Below are 19,255 nucleotides of genomic sequence, written 5' to 3'. Positions count from 1 at the left end.
GCAGGGATGCTACCCAATGATAGACACGGCCTGGGAGCAACTTTTTTTTTTTTAAGATGTGTTGCTACGTCAATTCTGAATGAGTTAATTTTTACAAATGGAATGGAAAAATGTCCAAAGTTCAACTTCTGATCTGTGTTCTATGTTCATAAGAAATTTCCAAATAATTTCATTCTTGTTTTCTTTATATTTTACACAGCATCCCAACATTTTTATTTTTTTTTATAATTGGGGTGGTATATTGACTTCTTATCTTAAAGAGGTTGCCTCAAAATAGTGTTTCAGGAGTGCAGCGCTTGCTGGGGGAAAGTAGTGTGCACTTGATGGTTGACGGTTCAGCCCAGCAACATGGTTGCACTGCTGGTGTGAACTGTGCGCTCTACAGTACTGCTATGTAAGGAACCTTTATCTTTGCAGCGTCGGAGGAGCGCAGGTGAAGTGAAGATGGCCGGATCCAGACAGCTTTAGAACAGCACTTGCAAGCTACATACTAGAAAGCTTGCAAGGGCTGCGCTCTTTTGCTCATTACCTAGGAGGCCAGCCACTACTGATACACTGCAGAAGTGGCCGGTAACCTGGGCAACAAGCAGTAAACTATAGAATTAAAAATCCATTCATTTTTGAGAATTGAGAGGATTTTTAACAAGAGGTAGCTAGTTGTGGCAAGCAGTTTGCAATTTTACTCTTTGAAGGATAGGTCATCAATTTACAAATCATACATAATCCCCTTTAATGAAAAATGACCTCTGCAGCTAAAATGTATGACAGAGCGACAACAAAAGCAAAGCAAGAAAATAGAAACCAGGTATAGATCACTTACTTTTATTTGCACAGCGAATAAAATACTTAATCAGGCTACTGATCTCTTGCATTTTCTTCTGTCGAGCCGATTGGGTTGATATGGAGACATTTGTTTTTGCAGATTTAAGGCTTTCGGTCTCCTTAAATATATATTTCTGCAGGAACCTGTGAAATACACAATGTATGAAATGTTAATATTTACCAATCATCATTTAGAGTAAGTAGATTTATGTCAAGTATGACTGATTGATTTGGAGCAAACCACATAAATCCATGTATTCATTCTGATATGCTGGTGTCCAAAGGGATGTTTTCTTGGCATTTATAAGAACAGCTATAGAGGGTGTGCAGTCAATTATAAAATGGATGGCCGTTCAGTTACAGGTCAGTCAATTAATCCTTTAATCCTTCAGAGTTAAAAGTAGACCACAGGGGTTAAAGAAACAAGAACTGCAGAGATCAGTAAAAAAAAAAAAGGGACAACCTCGTTCCTAGAAGGGAATCTCTCATTTAGGACAATTTATGGGAAAACGGGTCCCTTTCTCTCTCTGGAGGACCTAGAATGTCCATGTTTTAGGTGGATGGGCACCATAATAATTTCCCAAAACGCTATTATCCAGCAGTTATAGAGTTAATCTGCAAGATAATAGCCTTATAAAAGATGTTTGGCCGCCACAGTGAAAGAGCTTTATTTCTCCCGGGAGCCGCCAGCTTTCAGTCACAGAGGTTTCGCCGGCGAGGCTACAGTCACCATTTAAAACATAGTGAGCTGCGACTAGAACCACGACCTGGCACTTTGATTGACACCTTGCTCTACATCTGTACAAAGCAAGCTGTCAATTAATGAGCTGGAATGTGCTTACAGTCGCTGTTCATTTTATACTGAGTGGTGACTGCAGCCGCGCCGACACGCCTCCGTAACTGAAAGCCGGCAACTCCCAGGAGGAATAAAAGGAGATTTTTGTGTACTCATCGTAAAATCTCTTTCTCTTAGCCTCTAATTGGGGGACACAGGACCTTGGGTGTATGCTGTTTGTCCACTAGGAGGCGACACTAGGCTTAAACTGAAAAAGATTAACTGGTGGATCCTCCCCTGCAGTATACACCACCTGAGGGCGTTAGCTATCTTCAGTTTTGTGCAAAAGCAGTAGGAGGAAGGTAACATGGATAACACAAATATGCCTAAAAGGCAACCATGTATCAACATGCCTATAAGGCAACTATGTACGAGCTCAAGAAAAAAACACCAATATGAGAACTCAATGGCCCGATACGGGCAACAGGGTGGGAACTGTGTCCCCCAATTAGAGGCTAAGAGAAAGAGATTTTACGGTGAGTACACAAAAATCTCCTTTACTCTGTCGCCTCATTGGGGGACACAGGACCATGGGACGTCCCAAAGCAGTCCCTGGGTGGGAAGCAATGGACGAATATTGTGTAGACAGGCCCCTATTATTGGGGCACTGCCGCCTGCAGGATACGTCTACCCAGGCTCGCATCTGCCGAGGATTGGGTATGAACGCTGTAGTGCTTGGTAAACTTGTGTAGACTAGTCCAGGTGGCTGCCTTACACACTTGTTGCGCCAAAGCCTGGTGCCGAATGGCCCAGGAGGCCCCTACCGCACGCGTAGAGTGTGCCGTAATACCTGCTGGAAGAGGAGAATTTTTGAGGCGGTAAGCCTCTTGGATGGTGGATTTGATCCACCTAGCAAGGGTAGCTTTGGAAGCTGGCAGACCCTTGCGGCCGCCTTCCAGAAGAATGAAGAGAGAATCAGACTTCCGGAAAGGCAAAGTCCTAGACACATAGATACGTAATGCTCTGACAAGGTCAAGCGTATGCAGAGTCTTTTCCACTCTATGAACCGGGGCCGGACAGAGGGATGGCAGTGAAATTTCCTCATTGAGGTGGAAGTCGGACACAACCTTCGGAAGGAAGGATGGAACCGTACGGAGAACTACCTTGTCCTGGTAAAAAGCCAGGAAGGGTTGTCTGCAGGAGAGTGCTGCGAGTTCAGACACCCTGCGTAGCGAGGTGATTGCCACTAGGAAAACCACCTTCTGGGATAGAAGGCGGAGTGGGACTTCCCTATGGGGTTCAAAAGGTGCTTCCTGCAATGCTGTCAGCACTAGGTTGAGATCCCACGTGTCTAGTGGTCTTCTGTAGGGGGGAACCAATCGGGAAACCCCCTGAAGAAATGTCTTTACTTGCTGCTTGTTAGCAATGCGCGTCTGAAAAAGCACAGAAAGAGCCGACACCTGGCTCTTAAGAGAGCCCAGAGACAGTTTGGCCTCCAGACCCCATTGTAGAAACCCAAGTACCCTGGAAAGGGAATAAGGGAAAGGGGTCTGGTCATGAGAATCGCACCAAGTAAAGAAGGCTTTCCAGGTACGGTAATAGATCTTAGCCGAGTTTGGCTTCCGTGCCCTGATCATGGTTTTAATGACGTCAGGCGAGAACCCTGACTTGGTTAAAACCCAAGTCTCAATGGCCATGCCGTCAAATTGAGGGTCCCTGAGTTCTGGTGGTAGAACGGGCCTTGTGACAGAAGATCCGGTCGGTTTGGGAGACGCCAAGGAACGTCTCCTGTAAGCTGTACTATGTCGGCGTACCACGTACGTCTGGGCCAGTCTGGTGCGATGAGGATGGTTGGAACTCCTTCTTGCTTGATCTTCCTCACCACTTTGGATATTAGGGGGAAGAGGTGGAAAGATGTACAGGAGCTGAAATGGAGTCCAGTCCTGAACTAAGGCGTCCGCTCCCAAGGACCGCGGGCCGTGTGTTCTGGCCATGAAGCTGGGGACTTTGGCATTGAAGTGGGATGCCATTAGATCCACGTCCGGAGTCCCCCAGTGGTGGCAGATCTGTTGAAAGACTTCGGGATGGAGAGACCACTCTCCCGAGTCCATTCCCTGTCGACTGAGGAAGTCTGCTTCCCAGTTGTCTACTCCCGGGATGTCTTCCGCCCAATGGAGAATGTGAGTCACTTCTCGCATCGCCTAGGCACTGCGGGTCCCCCCTTGATGACTGACGTATGCCACAGCTGTGGCATTGTCTGACTGTATTCTGATGTGAGAGGCTGCCAATAGATGATGGAAGGCTCTCAACGCCAGGAAAATGGCACGAATCTCTAAGATGTTGATGGGCAAGGTCGCTTCTGTTGAGGACCACTTGCCCTGTGCTCTGTGGTGCAGGTGTACCGCACCCCAACCATTCAGGCTGGCATCGGTGGTCAGAACTTTCCAATGACTCGTGAGAAAGGATATTCCCTTTGACAACGAGGCTGGTTTGAGCCACCAGTGCAGGGATCTCTTGGTTGACGACGTCAACTGAAACTCCCTGTCGAGCGAAAAGGGATTCTTGTCCCATGACTTGAGGATGGCCAATTGGAGAGGCCTGAGGTGAAGGTGGGCAAATGGGACCGCTTCTATTGCCGCCACCATCCTGCCATGGACTCTCATGGCAAACCGGAGAGACCGAGGGGGTTTGCAAAGTAGGGTACGGACTCCTGTTCGGAGAGGTAGTACCTTGTCCATGGGGAGTAGTACCAGACCCTTTAGGGTGTTGAATAACATCCCCAAAAAGGTGAGAGACTGACTCGGGGTTGGTAATGACTTTTTTAAATTGACTAGCCAGCCCAAACGACGCAGAATGTCGATTGTGATTGAGACACTGATTTGGCAGTCCTTGAAGGTGGGAGCCTTGATGAGGAGAACGTCCAGATATGGAACGACTATTATGCCTCTGTAGTGCAGGACGTCCATGGTGACCGCCATGACCTTGGTGAACACTCTGGGAGCCGTAGCGAGTCCGAACGGGAGAGCCACGAACTGGTAGTGTTCCCGGTTGATTGCGAACCTGAGAAATCTCTGATGAGCTGGAGCAATTGGTATATGTAGGTATACGTCTTGAATGTCTATGGAGGCGAGAAATTCTCTCTTCTCCATGGATGCAATGATGGACCGAAGGGACTCCAAGCGAAAATGATGTACCCGTACATATTTGTTGAGCTGTTTTAGGTCCAGTATGGGCCGTACGCTGTCTCCATTTTTGGGGACTACGAATAAATTTGAGTAGAACCCGTGGAAGCGCTCGGCCGTAGGGACCGGTGCTATGACTCCTGCTTAAAGAAGCGAGGAGACCGCTTGGTGGAAGGCACGAGCCTTGGCTGGCGGTTTTGGGGGAACAGACGGAAAAAATCTGTTTGGCGGTGTGGAGGCAAACTCTATCTTGTATCCTGAAGACACTAGCTTTCTGACCCATCTGTCTTCTGTAATAGGCAGCCAAACCTGATGAAAGAGCAAAAGTGTGAGACTTTCCTCCCTTAAATTTTGACTGGCCTGATTTTGATGGCCAGGTCTTGTCTGACTTTTGCGTTGACCTTGAGTTGTCCTGAAAGGAGTGCGGCTGTTATTCTGTGCTGGTCGCGAAAAGGACAAGCCGGAAGAGCTCCGAAAGGATCGGTAACGTGCCTGATTACGATTTTTGTAAGTGCGTTTAGGCTTTAGCTGAGGGAGAGAGGTACTTTTACCTCCGGTAGCATTGGATATCATTTTGTCCAACTGTTCACCGAAAAGCCGACCACTGAGGTAAGGGAGATGAGTGAGGGACTTCCTTGAAGCTGATTCTGCTTTCCATTCTCGCAGCCAGAGGATACACCGATTCGTGATGGCGTTGGAAGCTACCCCGGCTGTACACCTTGCAAAATCTAGGACTGCATGGAGCAAGTAGTCTGTTGCGACTGTTAATTGAGCAGCCTGATCCGATAGGTCAGGGTCAGATGTTTGTAGGGCAGTCTGTAAATTTTGGGCCCAGGCTAGGATTGCTTTGCAAGTCCAAACTGAGGCGAACAATGGGGCCAGGGAGGACCCTGCGGCCTCGAAAATTGAACGAGCCATGCGTTCAACCTGCCGGTCTGCTGTGTCCTTGAAGGTTGAGCTATCTGGCAGTGAAAGAAGTGTCTGAGCTGCTAGTCTGGAGACTGGAGGGTCTACTTCAGGTGGGTCTATCCACTTTTTGGTGACCTCCTGTGGAAATGGATACCGCGCTTCCAGATATTTGCGATTGGTAAACTTTTTCTCAGGTTGAGAAAACTGCTTTTTAAGGATCGCATCAAATTCTGGGTGGTCAAAAAATACCTTAGGCGGTTTCAGGACTCCTTCAAAGGAAATTTTATGCCCTGGTGTCTCCAGGGGTGGATCGGAGATGTCCAGCACCCGATGGATAGATGAGATTAAATCATCAACTAGCACTGTATTGCCCGGGGGAATGGGAATCAGGGACCCTTCGGCTTCCTTTTCTGAGTCGGAATCACAGGTCTCTGAATCCTGTGTCTCACTAAGGCGTCTCCTGCTGGGAAAACCGGAGCAGAGACCCTCTATGGTTAGGGATGTCTGTGGGGATCTGTGTTGTCTGTCCCTGTCAGAGGACGGTCTAGATGAGCTGGGAGTACGGTGTCCCACGCTAGAAAGAGACGACTCTGTTGTATGGAATGACGCAGATGAACGACACCTATGGGTCCGCTTGCGTGCTGATCTAGACGTGGATGTGCCCTTCTGTCCCTGAGTGGAACTCTCCCTTAGAGTAGTATCCATAGCAGGATGAGTCTGCAGAGCCTGAAGCAATGTGGAGATAGATTGCGACATCTGTGGGGCCCATTCCGGTGTGGTATTAAGCACCGGGGCATCTGAAGGGGCTTCATGGGACTCCGGCGCAGCAGCTTGCCTGCAATCCTGACAATGCGGGTATGTGCTGCCACTAGGGAGAGTATGATTGCAGGCTGCACAGAATGCATAGTAGCGATCCTGCCTGGTTCTCTTTGACTTTGAGCCCGGCATAGTATTTGTCCCCAAAGCCAGTGCACTAACCACTGAGCTATAAAAAAAAACAAAAAAACTCAGTTTAGGTATGGCTATGCAGCGGTGGCTAGTGATGCTGCAGAGGGGGCCAGCGGTACAGCGAAGTTTTTAAAATCCTCACAGCAGAGCAGAGACTCTGACTGTGGATTTATCCCACCTTAGTGTGCCTGCTCCTTAGTCAGCGCATGTAACTGGAAGATCCTGTGCCCCCCGGAGACCAGCTTGACGATCGTCCTGGAAAGAGTTAACTTTCTCCTGTGTGATGTGCTGAAAATGGCCGACGGAGTGAGGAGAAGAAGGGGGGCGGAGCGTTGAAAGGGCGGCAGCGCTGCTAGAAAAAGGGCGCCTTTCCGTTCGTCTCCACCTCCTGTATGACACTGCATTGTGTCATAATGGTCATCCGGGTGGCGGGCCGGGAGAGGGGGCGGAGAGTGGAGGGCGGCTTTGGCTAGGCCGGAGCCGCGGAGTAAATTTATGACTGCTGCCCAAAAGGGCTCCAGGCTGGCGCGGTAGCGGATATGAATCGGACCCCCCCGGTTTTTAATGGCAGGGAGGGCGGTGGGGTAAATCGCTGGAAAGGAGCCTTGGAAAGGTTCCTATAAAGGCACAATAGCTGTGGTGCCGGGAGAGAAACAGAGCTGTGAGCAGCCTGTGTTCTCTGACTCTCTGTCCTGTGTAATGCCCTCCTGCCGGCACTATGCCCCCCAGTCCTTCAGGGTTCTGCGGCCAGGCTGCGATCCCTGAACGTTGGTGCAGAGCGCTCTGCACAGATCCTACCTGCGGTGTCTCAACCTAATACCCCCATGAGGGGGATTAGGGAGGGTGCTGCTGTCACCGTCAGGAGGCTGCAATCCTCACTCGACTTCAACCCAGAAACCAAAAGGAATTGGGGAAGGAGGGAGCTCTCAACTTCGAACCAGCACCCGAGGGGTTGGGGAAGGAGCGACATGGTAAGGAGACGTCTCAACTTCAACTGTGCACCCCTAGAAAGGGGCAGAGGAAGGAGCCATGCCGGAAGTCTCTTTAGAGACCCGCTTATCTTCATCGGTACTCCGTGGAAAAAATTTAAGAAAAAAAGTGGAGTAAAAATCTTTAGGTGTGCCTCCTTGCGACACTAAGCAAAAACAGAAGATGGCTAACGCCCTCAGGTGGTGTATACTGCAGGGGAGGAGCCACCAGTTAAAATTTTTCAGTTTAAGCCTAGTGTCGCCTCCTAGTGGACAAACAGCATACACCCAAGGTCCTGTGTCCCCCAATGAGGCGACAGAGTAAGTTAATTTTTCCCCATAGTAAGGCGGCCGTCCACCAATGGAATTCTGTTTACTTGCAGATTAACTTCTTATCTGCAGGTTAATAGCATTTCGGGACATGTCAGGTTCCCTTTTATATGTGACACGTGTATAAATATCCTGCCAAACTATTATTTAGATTTGAGAGTCCTCAGTGGTTGATACCTTTTAATGGCTAACTGAAAAAATAGTAACAAATTGCAAGCTTTCGAGACTAGTCAGGCCTCTTCATCAGGCATAGTATAACATGAAATCTATTTATACACAATAGGACACAGAAAAAAAATGTAATAGATGAGACAAGTGACGCGAAGCAGAACTTTGAGTATGGGAGAGGGGATAAATAGCTGTGGCCGTAAATATTGGAGTAGTTCATAGATAAGGACTGTGAAAGTTTTACTGTTCGCTGATTGAGGTCTGGTCGAGTTTTGTGATGACCCCGCAGGTCTGAAGTGCACATTCCTTAGTTGATGTAGAATGACATAAATCCAAACTATTGCAATCTGGATCCCGAGACCCTCACTCAAAAGGCTCGTCAGAAGTGCGCTGCTTAGGAGGTACAAGCGTTCAGCTTCACATGAGCGTGTGCACAGGGAATCTCCAAAAAAAGAAAAGACTGCCATGTTACAAGGAAAACATCACCTTAGTCCCCACATCGGAATCCAGTAAAGCACAATGGTGACATTATAGATATGGAGAAAGAATCTGCCAACCACAGACCCGTGCAACAGCGAGGTTCTCAGGGATGTGTTTGTTAAAAGTCCAGTTTGGTCACACATTGATTACTTACACTGTGTGCACAATTATTAGGAAGCGAGCATTGTGACCAGATCATTATTTTTATGCAGATCTTCCACCTCCGAGCTGTATAAAAGTGAATGCTTATTGGATTAAGCAGGTCGGGTGATGTGTATTTGTGTAATGAGGGATAAAGGCCTAAGGATACAACAGCCTTCATCACGATGCAGTATTATTAGGCAGCTTGTTTTCCTCAGAGGCTAAAAACGAGATTTCCCAGACTCTGAAAAGTCAAAAATGGTTAATTCTTATAGAGGGAGACAGCAGTCCTGAAATTGTTAACATTTTGGGGCAATCACATAACTATTTGCAACAAAACTTTTGATGGTTATCAGGGTCACAAAAAACATTTTAAGAAAAAAAGACGTACATTAACTGCCAAAGGTTTGAGAAGAATCAATCATGAAGCGACAAGGAAGCCTGGGGGCCAGAAGCAGAAGGTGTTCAGTGCTCAGAGACACGGCCGAAGTAAGGAAGGCTGAAACCTGAACACCACTGAACAAGACACAAAAGCAGGGCTGTGGAGTCGGTAAGCCAAACCTCCAACTCCTCAATTTCTATGACACGGACTCCAACTCCACGACTTCGACTCCCTCATACATGGCTCATGTTTAAGTGATACATTTACAGTAGCACAGATTCATCTCAGCTAAAAGTCTAGACCCTTAGATCAGGAATAGGACAGACATTTATAGGACATTTCATAACTTTCCCAAATTCTGAAATTTGAAAAAATATTCCCCACAAACTGCATTGAACTACTGTACCTAATTTATTATATATTTTAGGAGTCGGTCTATTTTATACTGACTCCACCAAAATGAACACTGACTCCACAGCCCAGCACAGAAGTACAAGGTGTTCAGTGCTCAGAGACACAGTCGATAAGGAGGCTGAAACCTGACCACCACGCAACAAGACACAGCAGTGTTCATTGCTCAGAGACATGGACGAGGTGAGGAGGCTGAAACCGGCCATCACTGAGTAAGACACAGAAGTACAAGGTGTTCAGCGCTCAGAGACATGGACGAGGTGAGGAGGCTGAAACCGACCATCACTGAGCAAGACACAGAAGTACAAGGTGCTCAGTGCTCAGAGACATGGCTGAGGTAAGGAGGCTGACACCGACCACCACTGAGCAAGACACAGAAGAACAAGGTGTTCAGTGCTCAGAGACATGGCCGAGGTGAGGAGGCTGAAACCAGCCATCACTGAACAAGATACAGAAGGTCAAATGTCAAGACTGAGCCAAGAAATATCTGAAGACAGAATTTTCAAAGGTTTTGTGGACTGATGAGATGAGAGTGACAGAGGGATGTTCCCGTGGCTGGATTAGTAATGGGCACAGGCCTCCACTTCCACTCCAATACCAGTAAGGTGGAGGTGGGCCACTGGGCTTGTATTATTAAAGATGAGCTAGTTGGGCCTTTTCGGGTTGAAGATGGACTTAAAATCAACTCCCAAACCTACTGCCAGTTTTTAGAAGACACTTTCTTCAAGCATTGACAGGAAAATGTCTACATCTTTCAAGAAAAACATGATTTTTCTGTAACAAAATGCTCCATCACAGCATCGAAGTCTCCACTGCTCGGTGACAGTTAGGCTGCGTGCCCACGATACGTTTTTCATGCGTTTCCGCTGCGGAATTTCCGCAGCGGAAATGCATCAAAAACGCTTGGTAATCCGCACCCAATGGCATTCCGCAATGTCAATGCACATGCTGCAGATTTTTCCGCAGCGCTCATAAATCCGCAGCATGTTCATTAATTTTGCGGAAGCGCAGCGGAAGCGCCGCCATTGACTTGCATTGAGACGCATAGAATCCGTGTCTGTACATTTGTACACGCGGATAATATGCGATTCAATGTGCGGATGGTACCCAGTTCTGGAGGAGAGAAGACTGTACCTGTAAAAAAAGAATAAAATAATAAATAAAGTTTATATTCACCTTTCCGACGGCTTCTCTCTGCATGCCGGCAGCGCTGAAGGACCTTCGGTGATGTCACAGTCATGTGACCGCAGGCCCTTCACCGCTGTGTCTCGCGATATGCCGGCAGCCAGGAACCAGACAGGAACGAGCGCTGCAGCACACACCGGGGCCTCGGGGGTGAGTATAGCTTTATTTTAAACATTGTTTTACGGTCACACTATATAAATCCATGCCGTTTGCATGGATTTATATAGTGTGACCTAGCTGTCAAGCACTTTCCAAGTGATGCTAATTGCCTGGAAAGCGCTTGTCAATCTGCATGCGGAAAAGCATGTGAATTCGCATGTGAATCTGCATGTATTCCGCATGTATTCTGCAGGAAAAAAGCATGCACAATCTGCATGCGTTTTGTCTGCCAGGGAGATGCAGAAATGCTGCAGAAATTTTCTGCTTCATTTCTGCATCGTGGGCACATAGCCTAAAGGTCTTAAAGATTAAACAATAATGACAGTCCCTTCCTCACCTGACCTAAACCCTATGGAGAACTTGTGGCTCTTCTTAAATGGGAGATTTACAGTGAAGGAAATCAATTACCTCTCTGATCAGTGTCTGGAGGCTGTGGTTGGTGCTGCCCAAAAAGTTGAAAGTCAACGGATTACGAAGCTGACAGACTCCATGGATGAAGCTTATGACTGTTATTGAGAAGTAGGGCGGCTATATTGGTCACTGATATATATTTTTATTTTATATTTTTTTTAAATGTCAGAAATGTATTTTGTACATTTTCAGTTGTTTGCTTATTAATCTCACTTTAACAGATCAAAATAAACAACTGAGATGGAAAATTTACATTTCTCATTTAGGTGTATAATTCTGCACACAGAGATAGTCTCCTGAGAAATACAAATCCTCACTTTTACTTTCTTAAATATTAAGGTTTCAGGTTCATTAACGTTTTGGATTAACGACATTGCTCTAGTCGTTCAGTAATAAAATGAATCATCAATAATACAAATTGCCTAATAATTGTGTGCACAGTGTACTGTGATTACTGTTATAGAAAATATCGCTGTCACAAACCTGAACACAGTATCCCAGTTCAGCTGTTTACCATGGCGGGCATCAGAGTTACGATCTAACTGCTGGACCGTCTCTTGGTCTTGAAGAAGACGCTTAAACTTATCAATTTCTTTCTGAAATACAGAAAATTATTTTATTTACATAATGTCATAGGAAAGCAAAATATTACTGAAAATTTTTCAATTTTTTTTTTTTTACAGTGGGATTTAGGTAGATCACTTTCACCAGGAGGGATCACTTTCATGTCGGGAGGGTTCGCCACCCTCCTGACATAACGCAATTGCGGAATACTGACAGGTTGCCATGAAAGCCCCTTTTGCCATCATCTTTGTACTCCTGTGATTTTGCCATTTCTTCTGATGATGATGGAATTGCAAAAAATAGAACAAGCATCAGAATGCAATTTAAAAAAAAAAAAAATTTAAAGACCAGAATTGCCTTTTCCTTTTTTTTCAAATACTGCATCCCCATCAAAAACGCAATAAAAAGAGACTGAAAAGTTGTATGTATCCCAAAAAATAGTATAAAAACAAAATGTCGGGGGCATCACTGGAGCTGAGGAGAGTAGTCGCACATAAGTGAGCTGCGACCCCAGAGTAGTAAAATCCACTTAATTCGTACAGTGGAAACCCCATCCAGCGTTGGGAGCACCTTCCTCTTTATCTACAGGGCAGGAGGAACCTTTTGAGACCTCTCGAGGCCATATTCCATCCCCGCACTCTGTGACCACAGACTCTTCCGCAGGCCGCTGTAGATGGCTGGACTCGGGGCGGTTTCTCCGCCACTCATCTAAAGACCATGATGCTCTTGGCCACCAAAGCCTCTGCAGCAGGAATACTCCAGACACCACCTAACCTTATAGCCAAACAACAAGGTGAGAGTCAGCAGTGCTGATCGCGCTGGGTATTGCGTGGCTATGGGAAAGCGGGAAAGCACTCAGCCTAGAGCACAAGTCTGAGATAAGGTCAGCGAGGCAGCCCTCCCATACATACATTGGGCGGCTTACAGGTTCCTTCCTGAGCCCTCAGTCAGAGTCCCATGGTGCTGGCCTTAGCTATCAGAACGAGGCTCCATAGGCTTTTAACTATGGATTTGGGGAACGTCGTGGCAAGTGCTGGGGTACGTCGGACCTGCGTAGGACCTTTCTATAATACATTGATGAATGAGGGACATTGTCTTGTATTTATTTCTCTCTTTTTTATGTTTTTCCGATTTCCATTTGTGGACTACGTCCGATTCCCCCCGACTACGTCGGACCTGTATGATGATTTTTTTTTTTTTCTTTCTTCTGTTTTTTTTTGTTTTAATGAATTGGTAAACCAGGGAGTGTTTTTTGAAATAAAGTATTTTTGTGTTTTTTAAAACTGGTTAGTAATGGGGGTGTCTGATAAACGCAACTCCATTACTAACAGCAGGGCTTTATGTCAGCTGTGTTTTTGAACAATTCACAGCTGTCATTAACCCCAAACCCCATTACCCCAATTGCCAACGCACCAGAATTGGTACATCTAATGTGATGCGGCAGCTGCGGGCTGGTATTTTTAGGCTCGTTAGGCCCAATCACCATGGACCTTCCCAGTCTGATAACATCAGGCCATAGGTGTCTGCTTTACCTTTGCTGGTTACCAAAAATAGGGGAGGACCTCACGTCATTTTTCCAATTCATTTATTAGGTTAAACCAGCCTAAAAAGTTGTCCAATAAACTCCACATGGAAGGCACTAAAGGGTGCAAGTTTATAATATGTAGGGGAGTTGTGAAATTATATATCTTCAAAATATCTATCTATGCTATCTATCCATCTACTCTGAGGGTTCTGGCTGTGAATTTACTGTACTTGGCTTATGGAATTCTTGGTTCCTTTGAGATGTGTGGGTAAAAATCGGAAGGCATACGCATGGTCCGCGTGTTGTTCGTTTTTGTTTCACGCACCCATTTATTTGAATTGGTGTCGTCCAATATAGACGACCATACGCAGCATGCTGAGATTTTTTCCTCAAACTGATTCCAGCTGAGGAACAACTCTCAGATGGGACACTGCCTCACTAAACAACCTCGGTGTGAATGCAATGCGATTTTTTGCGTATTTAGTGGGAGTGAGGCCTTATTGTAACTCTCTACATGAGGATTTATTATTTCTTTTTAAAACATCAAGACATTACATTAATACCAAAAGGGACAAAATTGACAATATCTACTTCTCAGATCAAGCGCTTGTCAGGGTCTCCATTACATTACTGGCTTTTAGAATCAAGTAAGGCCACTGGTGCTTGAACACGTCCCTTCTCGATGACCCCATTGTGAAGTCAGACCTACAGAAGTCTCTTGACACATACTTTGCTGTTAACTGTATTGAAGAAATGGATTCTTGTATAGTGTGGGAGGCACACAAGTGTGTGATCAGGGGGGTTCTTATTAAGCATGGGGGCTGCATAGAACGTGAACGCGCTCAAATTTCCTGTCTGCAGGGAAAGATCACATAAACGTTCTCCATCTGATGACATAAGAAAGTCACTAATAGTTAAATGTGGATAACTCCGGTCTGTTCTACTTCATAAAGAAAAAGCTTTCTAAATGCCACCGGCAATACTATAAGCATGATAATAAAAGTGTAAAGTCATGGCAGGTTAGGGTCCTTAGGGTACAGAGATCTAATACTTATGTCCCTTTAATCATAGACCAGTCTCAACGACGAAAAGATATTCTACCTGACGTTGCAGATACTTTTAAAAACTTTTCCTGTACTCTGTGCATTCAACAAATCCAGCAACACAAAATGCGGACTTCAAGTATCGCTTTTAAATGTACATAAAAGGAGTCCAGTCTGCCCACTTTGATGCCGACACAGAAGCCCTTGAGTTGCCCTTTATTGAAGGGGAACTACGGACAGCCATAAAGAAATCCAAATCGGGTAAAGTTCCTGGCCCGAACGGGTTCTTTCTACCCCATTATAAACAATTCTTGGAATATCTTGCTCCCTATCTAATTTCTAGCTTTAATGCAATATCCAACGGCTCCGCTCTCTCAAAAGTTTCCTTACAAGTGCACATCTCAGTCATTCATAAAGAAGGGAAAAACCCATCTCAATGTGCAAGCAAGAGGCCTCTCTCACTCCTTCATGTGGATATTAAGTTATATGCGAAATTGCTGGCATCTAGATTATCACCGCTTTTAGTGGATATTATCCACCTGGACCAGACAGGGTTTATGAGAGACAGAAGTCGGAGAAAATACAACTAAGGCACTGAACCTCAATAGAGCCAAAGTGAAAGCCCAGCCTCTTAAGCTTCTATCCACTGACGCAGAAAATGCCTTTGAGAGGGTAAACTGGACATTCATGAATGAAACACAGTGCAGTTGGCCTAAAATCCAAATGATATGTTGGATATCCGCTCTTTAATGCTGGCAGTCGGCTTTGTGTAAAATAAATGGGGTCTTATCTCAGGAGCTCGCTATACGCAATGGCACAAGTCAAGGGTGCCCTCTATCTCCTTTAATTTTTCATACTTACACTGGAGTCTTTCCTCAGAAAGATTCAATCCATCACTAGCATAACGGGGCCTTACATTCCCGGTTCTCCTTACAAGATTGTGGCCTATGCTGACGATCTGTTCTTTTTTATTAAACACCTGGCTACCTCACTCCCAAACTTCATGGCAAAATTCTTCGCACACAATGGCCCTTCTACCTTTAAAATTAACTTCTCCAAATCAGAGGCCCTGAACATTGTAGATTCGGCATCTCTGCCCCCTGCCAGGCAGAGACGCCGCTCCCCCTTACCGCCGCGGTCCTACTCCGGCGTCTTCCGGCCTCCCTGCTGCTGCTGCTGGTGCACGCAGCTTCCCGGGCACTGTGCTTAGGGCGCGTGCGCTCCCTCCCTCTTAAAGGGGCCGCGTGCGCCGTCCTAAAAAGTCCCCGGCCAATGGCCGGAGGACTTCCCCTATGAAAAGCACCTCCTCCAATATGGAGGTGCCCGTGTAAGGTTGTTGCTCTGTGATTCTTACTTTGCTTCAGCCCTCAGGTCCCTCTGCAAGTCAGTCCTGTCTGCCAGTCTGTTCTTCAGTCCAGTCCGCCAATCTGTCTATGGGCTCTGCCCTCCTGCTTACCTGGAAGCACCTGCCTGTTACCTGTCGTGCCCGCTTGCTTGCTTACCTGGAAGCACCTGCCTGTTACCTGCCGTGCCCGCTTGCCTGCTTACCTGGAAGCACCTGCCAGCTTCCCGTTGTGCCCGCCAGCTTGCCTACCCAGAGCACCCGTCTGGCTATCAGTCGAATCAGCCTGCTTGTCTACCCAGACCACCCTTCAGCCAGCCTGCCGTGCTCATCTGCTGTATCGGTCAGTTCCTGCCATCTGACCCGTGGAAGTCACCTAGTTTCATACAGGGTCAGTCCCAGAGTGGCACCTGGTCCCTCTGCTCAGTACCTCCCTGGTTCATGGAGTCAGTTGAGCCGCCGTGTGACCTTGGTCAGGCCGAGTAGATACTTAGTCTCTGGTCCCTCCTTGCACCGCAGCACAGAGGTTCCACCACCCGGATCTGTAACAGTTTTTCACGGGCCCTGGAACCCGGTGGCCCCCAGGCTCCTTCGCTCTCTGACCTGTACCAGGAGGTTTCTCGCCAGAGATCCCAGCAGGAAACTATCCTGACCTACCTGCGGTCTTGTCAATTCCCACCTGGACACGCTGCCCACCCCATCTGTGTCCGTCTCGAACCAAGCAGCACCCGCTCAGGCGGCGCCTCAGCCTACCAGTGCCATGGCATCCGGCCCTGGCCCCTGGCTCTCTGCACCTCCACGTTTTTGTGGTGACCCCGTCTTATGTCGGGGATTTCTAAATCAGTGCACGCTGCACTTTGAACTCCTCGCACATCAGTTTCCCTCTGACTGGGCCAAGGTGGTGTTCATCATGTCTCACCTCACCGGGGAGGCATTGGCGTGGCAAAACCCTCTGTGGGAGACAGGGGACCCCCTGGTGTCCGATCTTCCGGCTTTCCTCACTGCCTTCCGGAAGGTCTTCGATGAGCCCGGACGAAAGACTTCTACTGCCTCCTCTCTTCTCTGTCTCCGCCAAGTGAGTCTCACCGTGGGCCAGTATGCCATACATTTCCGCACCCTCGCATCTGAGCTTGCCTGGAACAACGAGGCCCTGGTGTCCACCTTCTGGGAGGGTCTTTCCAGAGGGATCAAGAATGAGCTAGCTGGTCGTGACATCCCTTCCACCCTGAAAGACTTGGTGTCACTAGCTACCCAGATTGACATCCGTTTTTTGGAACGAGCTAAGGAGACTATCTGGGAGAGAAGATTTCCTCATCTCGCTCCTGTATTCCAAAAACCTGCCTCCCAACCAGCTATTTCCCGGGCACGCTCGCCTGAACCAATGCAAATTGACCAGACCAAGATGGTCAAGTCTTGCCAGGAGACGCACCGAGCCGAAGGGAGTTGCTTCTACTGTGGCAGTAAGGAGCATCTGATCCGTTCCTGCCTGGTGAAGCCGGGAAACTCCAGTGTCTAGGACCGTTCGGAGAGGTCGTCCTAGGCAAGAGTAAAATCTCTCCGTCCTTGACTATCCGTTTCTATTTCCAGTGGTGAGACCCGCTTCCTTGAGACCGCCCACCTGGATTCCGGAGCCGTTGGGAATCTCATTTCTCAGGCCCTTGTGGAGCGGTATAAGATTCCTACCAAACGTCTGGCTGAACCATTGGCAGTCACTTCCGTGGATGGGAGACTTCTTCCGGAGACTATGTTGCTCGTCACAGAGCATGTTACCCTTCAGGTGGGAATGCTGCACTCGGAGAGGATCTCCTTTCATGTGCTATCCGGTCTCTCTCACGAACTTTTGCTAGGTCTACCATGGATACAGAGACATGAACCCGTCCTGAATTGGCGATCTGGTGAGGTGCTCCGTTGGGGGCAGAATTGCCATGAGACCTGCCTGGTTCCGGTTCGTCCAGCTCGACCCCCGTCTACTCTGGCTAATCTACCTGGTCTGCCGGCACCCTACTGGTCCTATGCGGACATCTTCGATAAGAAGGAGGCTGAGACACTACCACCTCATAGGCCGTATGATTGCCCAATCGACCTGGTACCCGGTGCTTCTCCTCCCCGCGGGCGTATCTACCCCTTGTCGCTGGCTGAGACCTGGGCCATGTCTGAGAACACTGAAGAAAATCTTGCTAGGGGATTCATCCAGAAATCTACTTCCCCGGCTGGAGCAGGATTCTTCTTCGTTAAGAAGAAAGACGGCTCGCTACGTCCGTGTATCGACTACAGGGGTTTTAACCATATTACCATCAAGAATAAGTACCCCCTGCATCTCATCTCGGAGCTGTTCGACCGCCTTAAAGGCGCGATGATCTTCACCAAGCTTGATCTTTGTGGGGCGTACAATTTGGTCCGGATCCGCCAGGGAGACGAGTGGAAGACGGCATTCAACACCCGGGACGGTCACTATGAATATCGCGTGATGCCCTTTGGTCTCTGTAATGCCACAGCCGTCTTCCAGAAGCTGGTTAACAAAATCTTCCATGATCTCCTGTATTCTTGCGTGGTGGTGTACCTGGACGATATCTTGGTCTTCTCTCCGGATCTGCCCACACACCGGAGGGATGTTCGTCAGGTTCTGCTAAGGCTCCGGCACAATCGCCTCTACGCTAAATTTGAGAAATGTCTCTTCGAGCAGACTTCCCTTCCATTCCTGGGATATATTATCTCCGAGACTGGTCTTCGGATGGATCCCGAGAAGGTTTCTGCCGTCTTAAAATGGCCCCGACCGGAGGGGTTGAAGGTGATTCAGAGATTCCTGGGCTTCGCAAATTATTACCGCCTCTTCATCCCTCATTTCTCCTCCCGGACAGCTCCCATTTCCGCGCTCATCCGTAAGGGAGCAAATCCCAAGGAATGGACTTCCAAAGCTGAGGAGGCCTTCGTCTCGCTAAAACGGGCTTTCTCCTCCGCCCCTGTGTTGCACCGTCCAGATTGCAACAAGCAGTTCTTCCTGGAGGTTGATGCCCACCCAGAAATCCCCGTCCGGGAGAATGGTAACCTGCGGATTCTTCTCCAAGTTCTTCTCCTCGTCCGAGCGCAACTACTCCATAGGAGATCGTGAGCTGCTTGGCATCAAATTGGCACTGGAGGAGTGGCGCTACCTGCCGGAAGGGGTCCTGCACCCGGTGGTCATCTACACTGACCACAAAAACCTGGCCTATTTACAAAACGCCCAAAGACTCAATCCGCGTCAGGTCCGGTGGTCTCTGTTCTTTGCCCGATTCTGCTTTACTCTACATTACCGCCCTGCAGACAAAAACATTAAAGCCAACGCTCTATCCCGCGCATTTCTGTCCTCCGACCAAGAGGAGGAGCCTCTACATATCATCGACCCCTCCAAAGTAATGACTGTGGCCCCGTTTGACCTGTCTCGTCTTCCACCCGGTAAGACTTTTGCAGCGGTTCCAGATCGTAAGAAGATTCTTCTCTGGGGCCATTCATCCAAACTAGCCGGCCATGCTG

The 19,255-nt window shown here is 47.8% G+C and overlaps 1 protein-coding gene across 1 annotated transcript in view; it reads right to left on the bottom strand.

The window, feature by feature from the left end:
- ATM (ATM serine/threonine kinase) overlaps positions 1–19,255 on the bottom strand; it is a 147,823-nt gene that overhangs the window by 112,419 nt on the left and 16,149 nt on the right. The window contains exons 3-4 of the mRNA XM_073662206.1: positions 11,755–11,867; positions 821–966 (exon numbers count right to left, since the gene is read on the bottom strand). Of these exons, the coding sequence (XP_073518307.1) occupies positions 821–966; positions 11,755–11,867 (259 nt within the window). The remainder of the gene's footprint in view (positions 1–820; positions 967–11,754; positions 11,868–19,255) is intronic.

The sequence above is a fragment of the Phyllobates terribilis genome, unplaced genomic scaffold, assembly GCF_046119375.1.
Source record: "Phyllobates terribilis strain yellow unplaced genomic scaffold, ASM4611937v1 Scaffold_2__4_contigs__length_985480577, whole genome shotgun sequence".
NCBI lineage: Eukaryota > Metazoa > Chordata > Amphibia > Anura > Dendrobatidae > Phyllobates > Phyllobates terribilis.
This window is presented reverse-complemented; position numbering and strand designations above follow the sequence as displayed.